Source organism: Paroedura picta, chromosome 3 (genome assembly GCF_049243985.1).
Source record: "Paroedura picta isolate Pp20150507F chromosome 3, Ppicta_v3.0, whole genome shotgun sequence".
NCBI lineage: Eukaryota > Metazoa > Chordata > Lepidosauria > Squamata > Gekkonidae > Paroedura > Paroedura picta.
In genome coordinates, this window is record NC_135371.1 from 133815310 (window position 1) to 133833353 (window position 18044).

At 41.6% G+C, this 18044-nt stretch overlaps 1 protein-coding gene across 4 annotated transcripts; it reads right to left on the reverse strand.

Moving 5' to 3' along the window:
* Window positions 1-771: 771 nt before the first annotated feature.
* Window positions 772-16028, reverse strand: ANKRD40 (ankyrin repeat domain 40). 4 transcript variants are annotated; one of them, XR_013229437.1, is made up of 6 exons: window positions 15465-16028; window positions 11198-11346; window positions 8150-8611; window positions 6345-6542; window positions 3939-6311; window positions 772-3867 (listed from the first exon to the last, which is right to left on the reverse strand). XR_013229437.1 is itself a non-coding variant. In XM_077327983.1 (5 exons), exons 1-5 carry the CDS (start codon window positions 15605-15607, stop codon window positions 6214-6216), a joined length of 1050 nt encoding a protein of 349 aa, XP_077184098.1. In that variant the 5' UTR covers window positions 15608-16028; the 3' UTR covers window positions 772-6213. The 4 variants fall into 4 exon arrangements, 3 of the variants coding, with proteins under 3 accessions (XP_077184098.1, XP_077184097.1, XP_077184096.1); XM_077327983.1 differs by having other exon boundaries at window positions 772-6311; XM_077327982.1 differs by lacking the exon at window positions 3939-6311 and having other exon boundaries at window positions 772-2392; window positions 6361-6542; window positions 8150-8608; window positions 15465-16027.
* Window positions 16029-18044: the final 2016 nt, after the last annotated feature.

The following is an 18044-nucleotide window of genomic DNA, read 5'->3' on the forward strand; positions in this document are numbered from 1 at the left end:
GCATTCACTGTTTTGGTTCCACGGTTCTTTATTCTTTTTATCAGTCCTGTAGAGCCCTGGTCAACCACCTCTTTGTTGATGACCCAGTCTGAAGAGACTTCACTCAGTGGCTACGGCCACACATACCCCCCCCCCTTTTCTCTCCTTCACTTGCTAAAGTAGAAAGGAAGGAAGGGGAACCATGTACTTGCAAGTGAGTGAAAGCAAGACGAAATTTCCAGCCAAGGCCTTCATTTCTTCCCTCCACTCATAGCCTGCTAAGGGACTGGATGGCAAAAAGAGGGCAGGGGGCTGGGAAACCAGGACTAGCAACTGAGCAAGAGCACATGACAGCCTTGAATTGTTTGGACTGTCTCCAGTACCACCAGTGGGTTAACACCATGGCAAAAGGTTCACCGAGTGTATTCCTCAGTGATGGTTCAAAGGCAAAAAAGGAAGCAGATAAGAAACTAGTCCCCTACTCACAGATCTTTCCTGGAAGAAGTTCATATGGTGATCCATTCCCAGCAGAAAGCATTTTTCCTTCAGAAAGTATTACAGTGCAGGCAAATTTCATGTGGGACTGCTCATAATTCTTCAGCACTGGCTGAGGCTGTTTTTTAAAAAGCCAAAGCTGAGGCCATGAGATGCATGAATAACAATGCTAACCTCAACCCACGTTAGGAGCAGGTGGAAGTTGAAATCAGCCGCCATTTATCCTGTTGACCATCCAAATGCCATCCATTTACAGTATGCATTTCTGTACAGTAGTTTAACTAACGACCCTCTACATTAGTACACAGAATCCCACAGTTTTATTGTTCAAAAGTATTGTTCCGTTCCATGCCTTTTCCAGATTTTTTAATATTCTAGGACTTGATAACAGAATTATAAAGGACCTGCACTAGCAAGAAGATGAGAAGCAGGCATGCCTATAATAAATGCAAGCAAGTCTTTGAAAAATGCATAGCAGTTCCAAGATTTTATATAACTTATCCTGGTATATTAAAAATAATTTTACTATTTAAAATGCTACATAATTACTTTCTTTTAACAAGGTAAACAATGTCAAGACCAGACTAGTTTGAATAAAGGCTAGGGGAAATTGTGCTCCTTTCATAGACGGGATGAGGCTGTGGAGTGCAGCTCTCATCTTAAGCACCCTGCAGGTAACCTGTAAACTTATAAACTTAAAATAAAATACGCCCACCAGATACTACTGAAAAGCAATCCTAAATTAGAGAATTACTCACTAACCTTGCCAATCAATGCTTTATTTACAGTTGATGCTGTAACTATGTTTCAATATCTGACTCAGCACCACTCTGAAGGCATCACAGCCGATCACTGATTAACACCTTTGGGACTAGCCAAATTAAGCGTTGTGCTCCTGCCAGGCACCCCAGTTTCACTCCTAAGCAGACTGGACAGTTTGAGCTGGTTCTTCCAACATCCTGTGCCACAGCGTGCCACTGGAGGGGTGAGGTCATCTTCTGTTCCTAAGGTGTAAAGTGTGACATTTTTACACACACACCCCATTTAGAAACCTCTGGCAGTTTGTCCCAAGGTTCCCTGCTCAGGCCCTGTCCTACCACTTAATACCATTCGTTGCTCTGCTCAGCAGGCGCAAGCAGCAGGCTATGTTCATCTTGCACCTGTTTCCCCAAGGGCACTGTGTTAGTGTAATTCATCAACAGCAACACCTTGATTCATTATACCAATATAACCATTGGCTGAGAACCCTGCTTTCTCCTTTCTCCTCCTTGGAAATGTAGCTTATTCTCTTCTCAAGCAGCATGTGTTAACTCTAGCTAGATATACGAGGAGTGTCTGCTTGTTAAGCATCCAATTACAAGCATTAAATGGAGTTCCTGTTCTGTCCTTCAGTATAAGTGCGCCTGCTATTTTTTAATAAGTAGCAGTTATTAGAACAGTTTAATTCTAGTCTTTCCCTGAGAGCTTCTAACTGCAGCGTTCCAAGAAAGGGCCATTCCCTTGCAAGAAATGCTGCTGTGTGAAGAGACAATCCTTAGCATCCTATTCACCATTTCAGTACTGCTTTGCACAAAAAAATTACCTGCAGATGCCGTTAGACACCCTGATCCTTGAGCACATTTGCCTTGAAGCAAGTCTGAGCTTGCTTCTGAGCAAGTGTGCTTCACAGGTTCACTCTGCCTTCCAAGGTAAAGTAGAACTTGAGGTTATTAGCCCTTACAAAATCCTAGGTTTAACACTTCACTACTAGACAGGTATTTCACTTAAACAGTTAGTAAGTGAGCTTTGATGCTTTCTTATTATAACAAGGTCTTTCAGTCAATGCTGGTGCAGCGTTTCTGAACAGAAGGTCATTGTCACTCATCATTAGAACCAGCTCCAGTTCTTGAAAGTCCTGAAGTCTTGCGACATCTTTGTCCTTTAAGGAGTAAACACAGTAAGAAGTTAGGCAGTATTCACCAGCACAAGAATTTTGCTCACCTCTCTGCCCCACCCCCACCCCTTCTGCACTGTCTATTTAATTCTATGGTTTGTCCTTGGCCTTGAAGTGCTGCGCAGTGCTTTCAGCTTGAAGGGCGGGGCCAGTGCTGTGCTTTGAGGCAAAGAGGCCAGACACAGACCTTCTGACAACTTAATGGCACAGCCCTATTTGGCCATCCTGTAAAAATGGACTTTCAGACAGTTTCCTGTAAGATGACCTGTCCAAAATGTACAATGGGAAATTGAAGGTAACGGCTTCAAATAAGGCCTAACTTTCCATCCCTGAGCCTACCTGTCTCACTTGAATTTACATGAAATATAAAACATCTATGATCACTTTCTTATGTCAAGGTGATTTTTACTGGGAATAAAAACTGTAGTGATTTCCTGATTTATTACATGGAGTTGCTCCAATCTAAACCCACTGTTTCAGTGGGGTTAGTCTGGGGTAATTTGGCATATAATTGTGGTGGACAGTCTTTGCAAAGAGGTCCAAGTTTAAATATCTGGTGCGGCAATGTTGCCTATTAGGAAAGAACTCAGTGATTTTTGCATCCTAATCCACCCAAGGGACTGGGGTGCAAGTACAAGCAGGCTTCTGTGCCCCATAACCTGGACTGGATGACAAATTGTACCACTGATCGAGCTCCAGAGGCAGCATACACACAGCCCCAAATTCAGAAATCTGCTCAAGAAGAGACCAAACACAGGTACTACTATCAAGTTTGACCTGGGCTACATACAAACAGCCACGCCTAAATTAGAGTCAGCAGGAGGAATTAAGTTATCTGTTTTCAAGTTAAAGGCACTCTTAAGGAGAGCAATTTCATTTATAAACACAATTCAAGGAAACTGACCTTACAAAACTGTAAGGCAAGAACAAGGCAGTGTGTTTACCTCTTGAACTGGGATCAGCAATGATTGGGTAAAGCCTGTTTACATAGCCCTAAATCAGATTAGCTTACCAGGTTGAAGGTAACTAGGTTCTTGAGGGATTCTAGGGTGAACTAAGGAAACAGAATTACTATGGCAGGAATGTCCTGCTCGTCTTTCTTGCATAGCAAAACACCAATTCATTCCAACAAAATATCTGAACAGAGATTACAGCTGTACAAAAGCTGTGTGTTTATGTGTGTGAGAGAAAGAGAGCGGAGGCAATGCATTTCCTTTCTAGCAGTGGAGTTAATTTAAAAGGGAATATTTAGAAGTTACTTGATGCTTAGCAAGGCTAGTATGTGCAAAATGTTCACTGCAGAGTCGTCCTCCTGACTTTATAAAGATCATGCTGAGAGATCGGCAGTATCTGTAAGCCTAAATTGTAAGGAGAGGCTACTACTATATGGCATTTCTGAATGTAACTGCACAGTTTAAATAACCATGTAAAGGAAATGGATTAGACCATGGGTAGTCAACCTGTGGTCCTCCAGATGTCCAAGGACTACAATTGTAGTCCATGGACATCTGGAGGACCACAGGTTGACTACCCCTGGTCTAGACTATTCACTGCCAACAACAAAATTCAGAACCAGCCTAAGTTCCTACTTTGGCAAGGTGACTTGTTTAGATAAAGGTAGAGGTAAAGGTATCCCCTGTGCAAGCACCGAGTCATGTCTGACCCTTGGGGTGATGCCCTCTAGCGTTTTCATGGCAGACTCAATACGGGGTGGTTTGCCAGTGCCTTCCCCAGTCATTACCGTTTACCCCCCAGCAAGCTGGGTACTCATTTTACCGACCTCAGAAGGATGGAAGGCTGAGTCGACATTGAGCCAGCTGCTGGGATTGAACTCCCAGCCTTAGGTAAAGAAGGTTAAAGAATAAAAATGCCTTGACTCCAGCAAGACTTTTGATAATGCCCAACACGATATTTCCACAATGGGAGCGGGGTGAGTATGTCACCAAGAGGAGGGCCTGGAAAGCTTCTGATGTTCCAGGATGCAGTGCATTTCAGCCAGGGTTGTAATGATTAGGGTATTAATACCATGGTGGGTTGGGGGATTACAGGATATTCCACAGGGATCTGTCCTGGACCATCAATATTCAGGAGCTAATAGTCTGGATGAAAGGATTACAGATGCATTTATAGTTATGATGAGAATGAACAATGAGCATACCTTAGGCCAGATTTAAAACCAATAAACTTGAAGCAAAGTTTAAAATGCATAGAATGTACACCTGGGGAAAGGGGTGGAAAGAGAAATGTGTGAGCCTCTAGAACTGCCAAAGGCAGCAAATTTGAGTCGCTGTGTTGGGCAAAAAGATTAGTTCTGCCCTTGCAGCTGCTCACAATCCCCTAGGCAGGAGCATGAAGACAAGAAACACAAACTCAGCAGTTGTATGGATTTGTTTTCACAATAGAATATTAGCAAAGGAGACAATCTGCCCTACACAGGATCTAAGAAGTTTAGATCTGCCAGTTCCAAAGATTGCACTTTGAACTGTTCAAGGGGAGAATACAGAGAGCCAAAGCAATTCCTGGATGGCAAATACCACAACACTTTTAAAAAATTAGAATAAAAACTGAATCTGGGATTTCCAAGATTCTAATATGCATACACGTACTTATAGATGTGGTTTACAGATGATATTGTCTAATCCTAATCTATGGGTCATACTTCACATTAATTGGGTTGGGTGTCAAATTCTGCTGAGGCAGGATTGAGGCTCTATAAAGTTAAGACACCAGATCAGAGCTTGAACAAAAATTATACTGAGTTCCTTTTGAGTCCAATTTCAGTTCTCAGGAACATTGTTCTGATCAAGAAACAATTGCATGCAACACATAGTCAGTAATGTGGGGAGAAAAATAATTTTATTTATTTATTATATTTATATACCACCCTCCCTGGAGTAGTCCTGAACAACATACAAGGGCATGAATTCCTGAAACTTCCAACAAATGGATGGGAATGTACATCTTTTTCCAGATTATGTAGAGCCAATAGGGAGTTCATCGTGTGCATCTAGGGAGCATTGTATCTGTCTTGTCCCTGCCAATCTGTATGTACTCATCTGCGTGGGCAGGCCAGTTTACTTGAGATCAGCAATGACCAGTGTGAAACTGCAATTGTAGAAGGCAAGTGGGGATTCTTTAGATTAGCCCTTTTTACCCACTGCAAGTAGCATCCAATATAAGTGCATTCAAATCCCCTGCTATGTGAACAATCTAACTGGACATTATAGGAACTGTAGTATGAAAACACAGCGGTATAGTTTTTTAGCAACTAATGAACATCCATGATATAACAGAAAATGTATTATACTTAAAAGGAAACTCTACTGAATCTCTGTGACCAATTTCTGGCTTTTAGTCATATATATCAGTGTGATTTTTATTACCACATAAATTGACTTTATACGTTGATGTTTAACACATGATGAAGTTTTATTGACAGTTGAAATCTGCAGTTCGATGTTCGCATTAGCACCAAAATGTCACTGTCAAATATGAACTTCAAAATCTGCATTGATCACTGAGTGGGAAATAACATCCTTAATTTCAGGTTTAACTGTTCCATTTCTGGGCAGGAAACACTTGGGTCACAAACAGAATCTTGGATATATTCTCTGAGTTTCTAAACCAGTTATTATTAAAACACAGCTCCTGCCAGTGCTGTGAGTGGATGCTGCCAAATAATATGCATGCAAGTGCATAAGGTGGGCCCCCCTTATCAGCTGAATGTAGCCTGTAAAGCCAAAGCCCTCCCATTTTTGCTGCTTTCTTAGGGACCTGCCCAAAGAGTGGGTAGAATGATGAAACTCTTAGCAGGCCTCAGTGCATAGCTGGACTACATTCAGTGGATGGATCACAAGTTGCAGAGGCTTTGTATTAAAAAATAAATAATTTAGGCAATAAAAAGCTGAAGCACAGCTGGATTAAAAAAAAAAAAAACCTTTGCAAGTTCTTACCTTCCTTAATACTGTATTGGGAAGCTTCCTAATTTTCTCTACGTGTTCTGGATTCACCCCCAGTTCACAGCAGCTCACTCGAAGCAGTTCACTGTAAGTCAGTTCTTGTCGGTCCAGTTCAATTTCAATGTAATCATTCTCTTTAAGAGCACGGTTCTGAATTCTGACCTTAAGCACCAGCTCTAGATTAAAAACATATAAACACAACACAATATGAACCATTTTTAAAAATTCATCTCTCGCAGTCATTACTATCATTAAAAAAAGTGTTTCATCCAAGTAGCCATTGAGGGACTGGCAGAGGAGCTGGGCTTGGCTTCACTTGGATCTGCCATCCATAAGCTTCCCTGTAAGTTAACTGAGCAGCTGGCCCCAGAAGTGTGACTTTCAAGGACCAGTGAACAGGATTGCACTGTTAGTCATTTTATTCTCATTAATTTCTAACGGTTGCCTTCATTCCTCTTGCTGGGCTGCTTGCACAGGAGCCAAACGTGGCACCAGCCAAAGGAGTGAGGGACGCATCAGTTCCACCCGTCAGAACACCCGCAAAGGGGAGGTCATCACTTGTTCCCTCTGCTTCCCTTCCATTGTGAGTCTGACAGCAGGACATCTCTCTTTTACTGATGTGGAGCCACTTTGGTAGATAATGGCTTGAAAAGCAGAGTATACATAAAAGGCAACAATCATGAGATTTTCAGACCACCAGCCTTTCCCACCAGCATGCAAGATTGTGGCTATGGAAGACTCATGTTCAGGGAAGAAGCTGTACTGGAAGGCACAGCCATAAGGCAGGGAACTTGGCCTATAGTGTAATAGCAAATGTGTCGCCTTTTCAACGAGCCCTTTTCACAGCTCAGCTTTTGGAGTCTTATTGTCGGTCACCTGCAAGAGCACAATGTCGTTCAGAAGAAAGTGGAGACCATACCTGCTACTGCCCAGTTACAGGACTGCCCAGGAGCAGCAGCTGAGAACACAGGAATGTCAGTCTTGCTTGCTGGCCTGATATATCCAGCAATAGGAATCAATGCAGTTAGTAAATAATAGTAATAAATGCTAGACTGCATGACAAATTATTTCTATACTGGTTATAGCCCATTGGAATAACAACAATTTATATTCCACCCTTCCCCAAAGGCTCAGGGAAGGTAATCAGAAAAGCATAAAAATAGCACAATAACAATAAAATAAACAACAATTAATATTAAAATCCTAAAATATTATATTCAGTTTAAAAACAAATTTGTTCTAAAATGCTGTCTCCTTTTCTCTGGAGAGAAGGGACATATAAGCCTGTTTGATGGTCAGTAGGAGGGTAAATTAACTAGTGTTTTGGGCAGGGAGGCCACAATTTCAGTGTTATTTCAGGCCTCAACTAGAGGCCTAGTGGAGCAACCCTGCTTTTCAGGCCCTGCAGAATTATCCCAGGTCCCACAGGGCCCTGATCTCACCAGGCAGAGCGTTCCACTAGGCCAGGGCCTACACATCTTGGCGAGCTATCATCAACTGTGGAAACGAAACAGAACTGCTACACAAGCATTTCCACAGTCAACAAGAAATCTGTTAAATTTCCCTTAGGAACCACTATATTTGGTTGATCTTATTTATCCTATATGGAATGTCAGGAAAATTAGGAAAGGACCAATGCTGATGAAGAGGGGTTTGGGGCTTTTACAATATGTATCAAGTAGTTCAATCTTAATGATCCTGCCACTCAAAGAGATACCAAAGCATAACCTGAGGAAACACAAGGATAATCTGAAAGTTTGTTGCTTGCATCAGTTGAATTTACCTTGCATACTACTGAAGGGAAAAGCTCCAGTGAAGAAAAAGGGCTGAAATGCTGGGACAGGTCCAGGACAACAGCCATTCTGTTGCTGAGCTTCAGACTGTTTAGGCTTAACTGGAGTAGAGACAGTCCTACTGGGAGGAACAGGCATTTGGGGAACGTGACCATTTTGGACTGCAGGCTCTGGGCATTCTGTGTGGGATGACTTAGGCATGTCCCCAACAGAAGGAGACTTTTCCTGCTGCAACACGGCCACCTGGACTTGAGGTAAAGATACAGGGCAATCCTCACTGTGCTGTTCTGAAGAAGGGGAAAGTCTCCCATTCAGAGAGGAAGAGGAGATGCTGGTAGTGCTGCTGCTCATAGAGTTATATGCATAAGGAAAAGGCGGGTGAGCCAAGTAATTGGGGATAATGGGCAAAGCAGAGGCTTTCTTCACGTCCTGCGATTCTTCAGCATCTTCTGCTGGAAAAGAAAAAGACAAGTTCTTGCAAAAGCCATAAAGGACATAGGGGCGAAGATGTCCAACACAGGTCAGATTGTTGCTAAAAAGCAAAAAATAAATAACAATTAAAAGTAACAAGGATGGAGCCATAAATATGCCATTTCTTGTGCTAATGTATGGACTGCCTGCGAGTTACAGTTGATTCTCTGCTTGGTATCAGGAGAATGCCTCTTCAGGAGTAGAGAGGACCATATACCAAGAAACTCACCTGCCCAGATACTAAGGAAAAGTTACTAATTAGCATGTGGGAAATCACAAAGAGATGAGAATCCTTTGAGATGAGAACTCAATGGACTAGGATTTATAGACAATATTGTCTATACATTGCAGATATTTTGGGCCCTATACAACTCAAAATTTTACGTATGGAATTTATGTTCCTAAAAGTCCTCTTTTACCTTAGAGAAACTGCGATGTTTTCCCTTAGGTTGGAACTTTTACAGAGAAATCCTGGGAGGAGGGGGATAGGAACAGGCAGCTGATTGACCGTACGCCCCTGCAAGGGGCATTTTCACCAGTCCAGGGCAAGAACAGTACAGAACAGTACACTGCCACCAACACAGCTGCCCTGCAGCCGCACGCTGGCAGAGTGATGGCACAAACTAATACTGGTGGAAATGTCAGCATGAGGGGGGAGTGCTGCCACTTAGTCACCTCCCAAAGCAGTTATGCGTGGCAATGCCCCCGAGGACAGAAGTGCCAACATGGGGTGCCTGTGGGGCTGATGAGTGATGCCCCCTCCCCAGTGACAGGTGGCCAGGGCTTGTGACAGCAGCTGGTCTCTTTAAGAGGGCTTTGTAGCAGAGGAGTGTCTCTCCTGTGGTCTGTCCCTCTCTGCCCCTTACCAGTGCAGGATACTTGACGCAGCCTCCTGGACTCACGGCAGCCCCCCCTGTCTATCAAGCCATCCCTGCCTCACAACAATGCCAAGAACAGAACTTTGTAGCAATATTGCCACAGATGCTGCCACAGCATTGCCTTTTAGTCCATTCAGCCACTGCATACCCATCCCCTCAAGGGGACAACTAGCACTGTTGCAGCCAGCCAGCCGCTGCAGAGCAGGCACAACTCAAGACTGCTCTGCCCAAAAGGTAACACTTTATTGTCAATAAAACAGAACACTTGACCACACCTGAACCAAGTCAGGCTACGGGTTAATCAAAAGCTGTATAGTTTGCTGTGACTGGCAGTAGCTCTCCAGAGTGTCAAGTCTCTTGACTCTTAAACGGAGGTGTCATGGTTGAACCCAGAAACTTCTAACTGCTAAGCAGAAGTTCCATGGCTGAGCCACTCCCAACTGTGAACTTCTCAGCTCGCTCTGAAAGTTCTAAAATTTCAGAAAATACAGCTGGGAATTAATGAAGAAGATAACAAGGTTTATTTAACTGAACATTCTTGGACTACTTCAGGATTAAAATTTAAACAACATTTTGCTTAGGCATAAGTCTGATTCTAAAATTTACATTGTAGCCGAGCAGTTAAAACGTCTTTATGGAAAAAAACTGAAATCTTTTGATAGGTTTATATGACATCTGAGACATTCCCCATGAAACAGGAGAATAATGGATTCCCAAACCTGTACTCTTTTGTGCATTCATTGTCTATCTGTGCTTGTCTGCATAGTATTGTATATTTGATATATAAAGTATATTTATTTCATGAAAAGAATGTTTAGATATACAAATTTAGTCCAATTGTTTTGGGTGGTAGTATAATCTTTCTTTCTTTCTTTCTTTCTTTCTTTCTTTCTTTCTTTCTTTCTTTCTTTCTTTCTTTTCTTTTCTTTTCTTTTCTTTTCTTTCTTTCTTTCCATTAAGACAACCAACTTAATGGCAACTCCATAGGATTTTCAAGGCAACAGATACTCAGAGGCAGTCTGCCATTGTCTTCCTCTGATAACCAACCCCATATTTCCCTGGTGGTCTCATCCAAATACTGACCAGGGCCAACTCTACATAGCTTCCGAAATCTGACGAAATCAGGCTAGCCTGGCTATCAGTTTATCAGAAAACTCTTATATAGTATCTTGGCAATTGTAGTGAGAAGTTAGACATACGCAGCACACATTTATTCATACATCACATCACAATTACTTTCTCCTTACGCTAATATGAGATTACATTTTAACACATTAAAACTTACATTCAGGCAGTAGCCATGTTGGTCTGAAGCAGCAGAACTGAGTCCAGTGGCACCAATAAGAATGATTCCTTACTGAAGATATTCACTTTTGTGTACATGCATACTTCATCAGGTATCTGACAAAGTGCCAGTGCACATAAAAGCTTATAGTTTGAATAAGAAAAACTATGTCGGTCTTAAAGTTGTCACTGGACTCAAACAGTAAAACCCAGCAATGCTTTTCTGTAGCTTATGAACTTCCTCATTGTTATCCATGTTCACATTAGTTTTAATTCCAACACAACAATTGCAAAATAAAATTGCAGGAGGCTCTTCTTTTGTGAATCATTGTGTATCCTAACAGCGACAAGACCATCAGCATTCTGATACCCTTGACGATTGTAAGAATTAACTAATCAATTTACCTCCCAGCATCTTCCTGATTTCCAGCTTAGATGTCAACTGAGCTGGTCTCTCTTCTTTAACTGTGAGGATTTCCTTATCAGCTCCAGCACCGAGAAGGTATGATACCACCTGAGCATGGTTCCGCTTACAGGCCCAATGCAAGCAAGTCCTGCACAGGGCAAACATAAGAGCCAAGTCAAATCATTCTGTATAATTTAATTCTACCTATTAGTAGGGCTCCCACTGAACTGCTCCAAAATAAGGAACACACTATGAAATAAAATAACATACTATATGTGTAGTTGAGATTAACAGTAATTTATTAGACTCTGCTATTCTCATCACCTATGAAAGGTGTTTTATGCAGTTATGGTGTATCTTATTTTCCATGAGTATTTCTGCAACAAATAAATAAATAAGGAATAATTTCTTGAAATGATGCACAAGTAGAAGTCAACCTATGACAGCTTTAATAAAGGATGTTGATAACTCGCATTAAATCCAGCAATTGCTGTATTTTATGTCTATATTTTCAGGTGACTATAGTGACACCAAGTGGCAAAATCTTTCCATGCAGGCAGGCAAAACTATTATATCATGAAAGTTCCTTAGAATAGACCAGAACATTTAAACACCTGTTATATGAAGCACAATTTTAAACTAAACACTGGAGACAAACGTCACTCTTAGACCTTATGTCACTAATTTCACTAATGATGAATAAAATTAATCATTGAGCTTAGCTGAAATATGTTTACCCTTCCCCAACAGAACCACCATGAAAGAGTTTGGATTATTCGTTCAAGACATTTGATACCGATGCACTACAAGTAGATAAAGACATTGTCTTATAAATAGAAGTATAGCATCCCAGTACATTTTATATAGATGCTGGTGATCTGAATTATTCCAGTGCAAGAAAAAGAAAAATATATGTACTATCTTTTCCTATTTTTATCGAGTATGAGTATATATATATTGGGGAAACTTACACTACATCAAGATCACCCACTTGCAGAGGAGCCTGCTTTATGTGTTTCTATATGAGTCACTGTTCTGAACATATTTGGAGGTCCCCTTAAAAGCCCAGGCTGCTGCCTGCTGGACCAGTTAGTTTCCTGAGCAGTTTCAAGGGCAGCCCTACATACAGTGAGTTATAGAACTCTAATCTGGACGTGACAATTGTTTGGATCACCATGGCTAGGTCACCCGCTGATAGGTAAGGGTATATACTGTCATGCTTGATGTAGATGGTAAAATGACCAGTGAGCACTGTCCATGACCTAGGCCTCCATGGATAGAGAGGCATCCAAGATCATGCCCAGGCTCTTGGTGGGGGCCAAAGGTGTTCAATAGACCCTGTCAGGGGCCAGAAGCTGCACCAATCTACCATCAGCATGTTGGCACAGTCACAGGACCTCTGTCTTAGCTGGATTCAGCTTCAGCTGACTCTGCTTGAGCCGATCCATCATGACCTCCAGGCACCTGGCTAAAGAATCTGGGGATGTCCATCAACAGAAATAACTAGGTAGCATATTGATGACAACCCAGCCCCAAACTCCAGACCAGCTGGGGGAGGGGCCGCATTTAGATCTTAAATAATATTAGGGAGAGGATAGCTCTCTATAGAGAACATCACAATTCAGGGCTTGCCACTGGGAGATGCTATCCCCAAGTGCTACCCACTGTCCCCGATCTTGGAGAAAAGACTGCAGCCATGTCAAGGCTGTGCCTTGGAACCCCCCTTGTCAGCAAGGCAGAATACATGAGATTGCCCCATTTTATCTTCAAAGCTGACCAGTTAGGTTGGTTAAACTGAGAGGGCATTATTTGCCCTAAAGGCTGGGCAAAGGTTCATGGTATGAAACAACCATTCTCAAACGTTCTATTCTCAAGCATCTGAAGCAAATTGTTTAGATCCATTCCAATTTGGTTTTAGGCCTGGTTATGGGACTGAAACAGCTCTGGCCACCCTAATGGATGGACAGAGGAAGCACAAGTCTTATAGTCCTCTCAGCAGCATTCAATACCATTGATCATGTTATCCTTCTGGATCACCTTTCCAGGCTGGGATTGGGAGGCGCCATTTTGCTCTTTAACAGCCACATAAAACTGCCAGGTGAGGATATCTGGAGATTTGGGCTGGGTTGGCACCAATATGCAGATGTCACAGCTCTAACATGCTTATGGCTGATGCCTAGGCTGATTCTACAAGCTGATCCTGTAGAAACCCTGAACTGGTGCCTGGAGGCAGTTTTGGAGGGATAATAAACTGAAGTTTACTCCTGACAAGACAGAAGTGCTAATGACGAGTGGAAGGTCTGACCTGGAATTTAAGATGTAGTAGCCTGCTCTGGATGGGGTTATACTATTCTTGAAGGAACAGGTGCATAGTTGGGAGGGGGGTACTTTTGACTCAGGCCTACTGCTGAATAAGCTGTGGCCAATAGTGCATTTTACCTACTGCACCCTTTCCTGAGCAGAAAAGAGATAGCCACTGGTTACATCTAGTTTAGATTACTGCAATACACCCTATATAGGGGCTGCTTTTGAAAAGTGTTCAGAAGTTTAAACTGAAGTAGAATGCCACAGCCAGGATGTTGACTGGTGTGGGTTGTAGGAACGATATCACCCCAGTGTTGGCCCATTTTACCCTTAGGTCCCAATTGTTTTCTAGATATGATTCCAGGTCTTGGCCTTTAAAGACCTATATGGACCACCTACTCCCTTATGAGCCAACATGAGCCAACATGTCAGATCTTCCAAAACCCAATTTGGGATGCTTCACCCTCTGTGATTAGGCAGGTAAAAACTCAAGAGGAGGCATTCTCAGTTATGGCATCAAATTAAAAAATCTGGAACTCCCACCTAAAGAGAGATACCTCTGTCCCCTTCTTTTGCCATAATTGACCAAGGGCTACAAACTTTTTTGTTTGTTTAGCATTCCCTTTGCTCCCTCCTTCCTGCCCAGCATTTTAATTATTGTTTTCATGTTTTTGCATGTATTTTAGTCCCAGTTTTAATTCTTATAATGATGGATTTCTTGTTGGTTTTAAAGATGTGATTTTATTACATATTATTTTAATCTGTTAGATAGCTTGGTAGTCCTCAAGAGGGCAGAAATACAGAGTATACATTGGTAAAATTAAAAAATGAATAAAATAAATTCAACACTTTTTTCTAATGCACAATGATTTTCTTAATAGCCTCTGAATCTTCACTAGTCTTCTTTTTAAAAAATCATTTGGTTATGAAGATAACGTGTTTGACAGCCAGTATGGTGCAATGCTAAGAGAATTGGACTAGGACCTGGAAGACCCATGTTTGAATCCCCATGGAAGCTTTTTGAGTCATTTTATAAAGCTTCTCCCATAGGAGAGAAACGTAGGCTATAAATGAGCTAAATAAAATATACAATGCTGTGAATTTATGTGAATAAAAATATAACAAATCTTTCCATTATAAAAATATTGTTTTGTAAATAATTAGGCTTGAGTCTATTGCAACTCTATTCTAGTCGTAATGAAATGCTCACAGGAATATGAATAATCTAACTAGCATTACAATTGCTTTTTCTTGTATTTTCCAATTAATTTAGTAAGCAATATTATTTCTGAGATTGCTGATAGTTTATTGATGTCCATTCAAAGATTGTGAGAAATGAGAGCTAATTTGTAACATTTATTTATAGTTAAGTTTGTTTTTTCCTTCTCAAAGTGCGCCATATCAAGAGTTAATGTTATCTTCTTGCTGGATCAGGCCAGTGATCTGTCTACTACAGCATCCTGTTTCTCCCAGTAACCAACAAGTTGCCCAAGTTTAATGATAGATGCAGTTTTGTGAAGCCCTTCTGGTCTGAACAAAGAAGTTTCAAAATATTTTTTTACCACATTGAAATTGCAGTTTATTTCAGTCTTATTAAAATGAATGAAGCAAACTTGTGTTCTGATAAAACTGAACATCATAATTAAAACTTTTTTCTGATCACACTGATTTCTCACATCTGTGAAAGGATTTTTAAAAGGCATCTTTTAAAACCAAATCTTACCAAAGTTAAGAAGAACGCTTAAACAGATGCTGCCTGGATTCTGAACCAACAGAAAAGTGGTAGAGAATTCAATTTCTCCAAAAACATCACAAATAATGAACAAGTTTTAAAAATGCCATTAATTCACTTTTAATCATTTTAGGCATCACTAGCAAAAATCAATATCTTTTATGCCTCACTTTTAATAAACCCGACAAATCCACCCCAAGCAGACACCTTCCCGTTCAGTCAGTGCTTACCAGCCATTGATTTCATTTTGAGAGTTCACATTAACCCCAAATTCCACCAATCGCTGCACTTCTTCAATATCCCCCAAAGCAGCAGCTTCCCTCAGTCTCTCCTGAAGCTCTTTTTCCTCTATCGCCGTGGTCATTGTGCACATTTATCTTGACCGTAAACTTTTGAGATTATCAAATAGCTGGCTATTATGGGGACTGGAGCATCATTTTATAAAGCTTGTCAACCGGAGACTGGCAGAACCCGGTCCACCCCGAAAGGAAAATTCCACCCCGTCGTCGTCCTTTCAAACTCCAATATCCCGCACCTCTGGCTATTGCTCGTAAATCAAATGCACTTTCAAATTTCCGAATGCCATTTTTCGTAACTGCATACTTCTGGTACGTCTCGATGGTTGCCGTTCCCGTCTCCTCAGGGGGACTGTATTAAGTGAGACAACAATGACCTGGCGCTTTAGTTCCTACCAACAGTCCGGCGCGCAAAGGCGCGGCGAGCAATAGCAGCTCCATTCGGAGGAGAATTCGAAACGGAAGTCCAGGGAATCCTTAAAGACTAACAACAAAATGAATCCCCCCCCCGTAAAGTTTCGTGACTTACGTAAATGTATAACGGAATAAGTGCCGGAAGTCCTGAAATGGCCACTGCACTTCTCTTGGAGACGATTGTATCGTTTGCCATTTATGAAGGTGGGGGTCAGTGTTTTAACATAGACGTGTTGTTGTAAGCAGCAGTTCGCACCACAAAATCCATGCGCTCCGCCGCGTTGCTTGGGCTTCCAGCGACGACATCCAGCGGCCTCTGATGAGCCCCGTCCCCCGTCCCGACTTGCTCCGGAGTGGGATGCTGACAAAGATTTTGCATTCTGTAGACATAGCTCCCTATGTTTCAAGTCTAGACCCTACGGAAAAGGATGAAACAGCACCGTTTTTTGAGAACTGTGATGGTGATGCCGAACATATTAAATCAAAATAAAATCATTGATTGCCTTCCTAAATGAGAATAATGTCTCATTCAAAAAACCCATTTAAAGCCAGAAACAACCAGTGAAGGTTCTGGAGCAATATGTTTTGGTAGAGCAGCAGACTCTGGAGAACTGGGTTTGATTCCCCACTCCTCCGCATGCAATGAACTTGGGTCAGTCACAGTTCTCCCTGCTGCAACAGGGACCATGCAATTTTAAAAAATCACTCAAAGCAGGAAATGGAGGGGAGGAGCGAGGGTGGAACACAGCTGCTGAGACTATCATACGTTCCCCCCTCCATACAGTCTTATCCCTGGTGGCTCACCAGTGGTTCGCACAATGTAAGGTAGTAAATCCAGTTTTCTGGATTCCCTAAATCACAATTTGAAAATGGCCAAATTGTGACACGCCTACAGGACAACCTCAGGATGCTGGTGATGTCATGTGGAGGGAACTATATATGCCATCAACATGCCAAGGTTATCTAAACATTTTCCTCATATGGAAATGGCTGGAGAATTTATTACAGATGAGGAGCTGGTTGAGCCTTTTCAGGTGCCTCAACAAGCAGAGTGTTTCTTTAACACTGATGAATTTCAGTTTCTCCTCAGTAAATCCCTATCTGTTCTAGAGTTAGAACAGCGACGCCTCCTGAATCTTCAACCAAGGAGACAATATTTTCACCCCAAAGGGATCTGGGACTTCTTTCCAAAACCTGAATATACCCAGAAAAAATTCCTCATGTCTGAGTCATTTGAGAGAAAAATTGGAAAAGCCTCTGATGACCAAACAATTTCCTTATTTTATTTTTTAAAATTATACTCTCCCTGAATATAGAGAATCCATGTTGCAGGTTCCAGCCATTGATGGTCCTATGTCCACTTTTCAATCATCAGACCTGTTCTCTGAGGATGGAGAAGGTTCCTCAGTGAAATTACTCTGAGTTTGAGACAGCCATTGAAACTTGAAAAGTAGTTCTTAAGAACTTTGAATGAGTTCTTTTAAGCGAAATCAAATTTGTATGGGCACATACAGTTGTTCCACGCAATAACTGAGGCAAAGATTTTTGGAAAATAGTTTAATAGCAGCTTCTAACTTGCAACCACCTTTGGCCCAAAATATTTTTGGATGGCCCCAAACTTTTCTGCCTATTCACATCAGCATATGCTATGTAGCTTTTCATTGAAACAGATGACTGAAATATAAAACCCAGGTATTCGTAACATCAAACCTGCTCTATAGGGACAGAAGCAACAAAGCAGCTGTATATTTTACATCTGAGACCAAGGACCAGATCATTTACATAGATGTTAAATAGAAGGGGCACTAAAACACAGCCCTGCTTAACTCCCTTTTATGTTCTCATCAGCTTAGTTAGATGACCCTGTGGATTACATTGGACCCTTATAAAGGTATTTTTGTGTAGGGCTCATATTAAAAACAACTCAACACTGCAACAAATCTAAGCCAATAAAAAAGAAATCTAGACTTTCATCTTAACGTACTTTCAAGAATGTTGCTACCTTCTCTATAGCAGTGGTCCCCAACCTTTTTATCATCGGGGACCGGTCAACGCTTGACAATTTTACTGAGGCCCGGGGGGCGGGGTAGTCTTTTGCTG

Coding starts and splice junctions, on each gene's coding strand:
- ANKRD40 (XM_077327981.1), bottom strand. CDS start 15,607: ATGTGCACAATGACCACGGCGATAGAGGAAAAAGAGCTTCAGGAGAGA. Junction 11,347..15,464: donor CAAAATGAAATCAATGGCTG/GTAAGCACTGAC, acceptor TGCCCTGTGCAG/GACTTGCTTGCATTGGGCCT. Junction 6,543..8,149: donor TCCCTTCAGTAGTATGCAAG/GTAAATTCAACT, acceptor TTTTTAATCTAG/AGCTGGTGCTTAAGGTCAGA.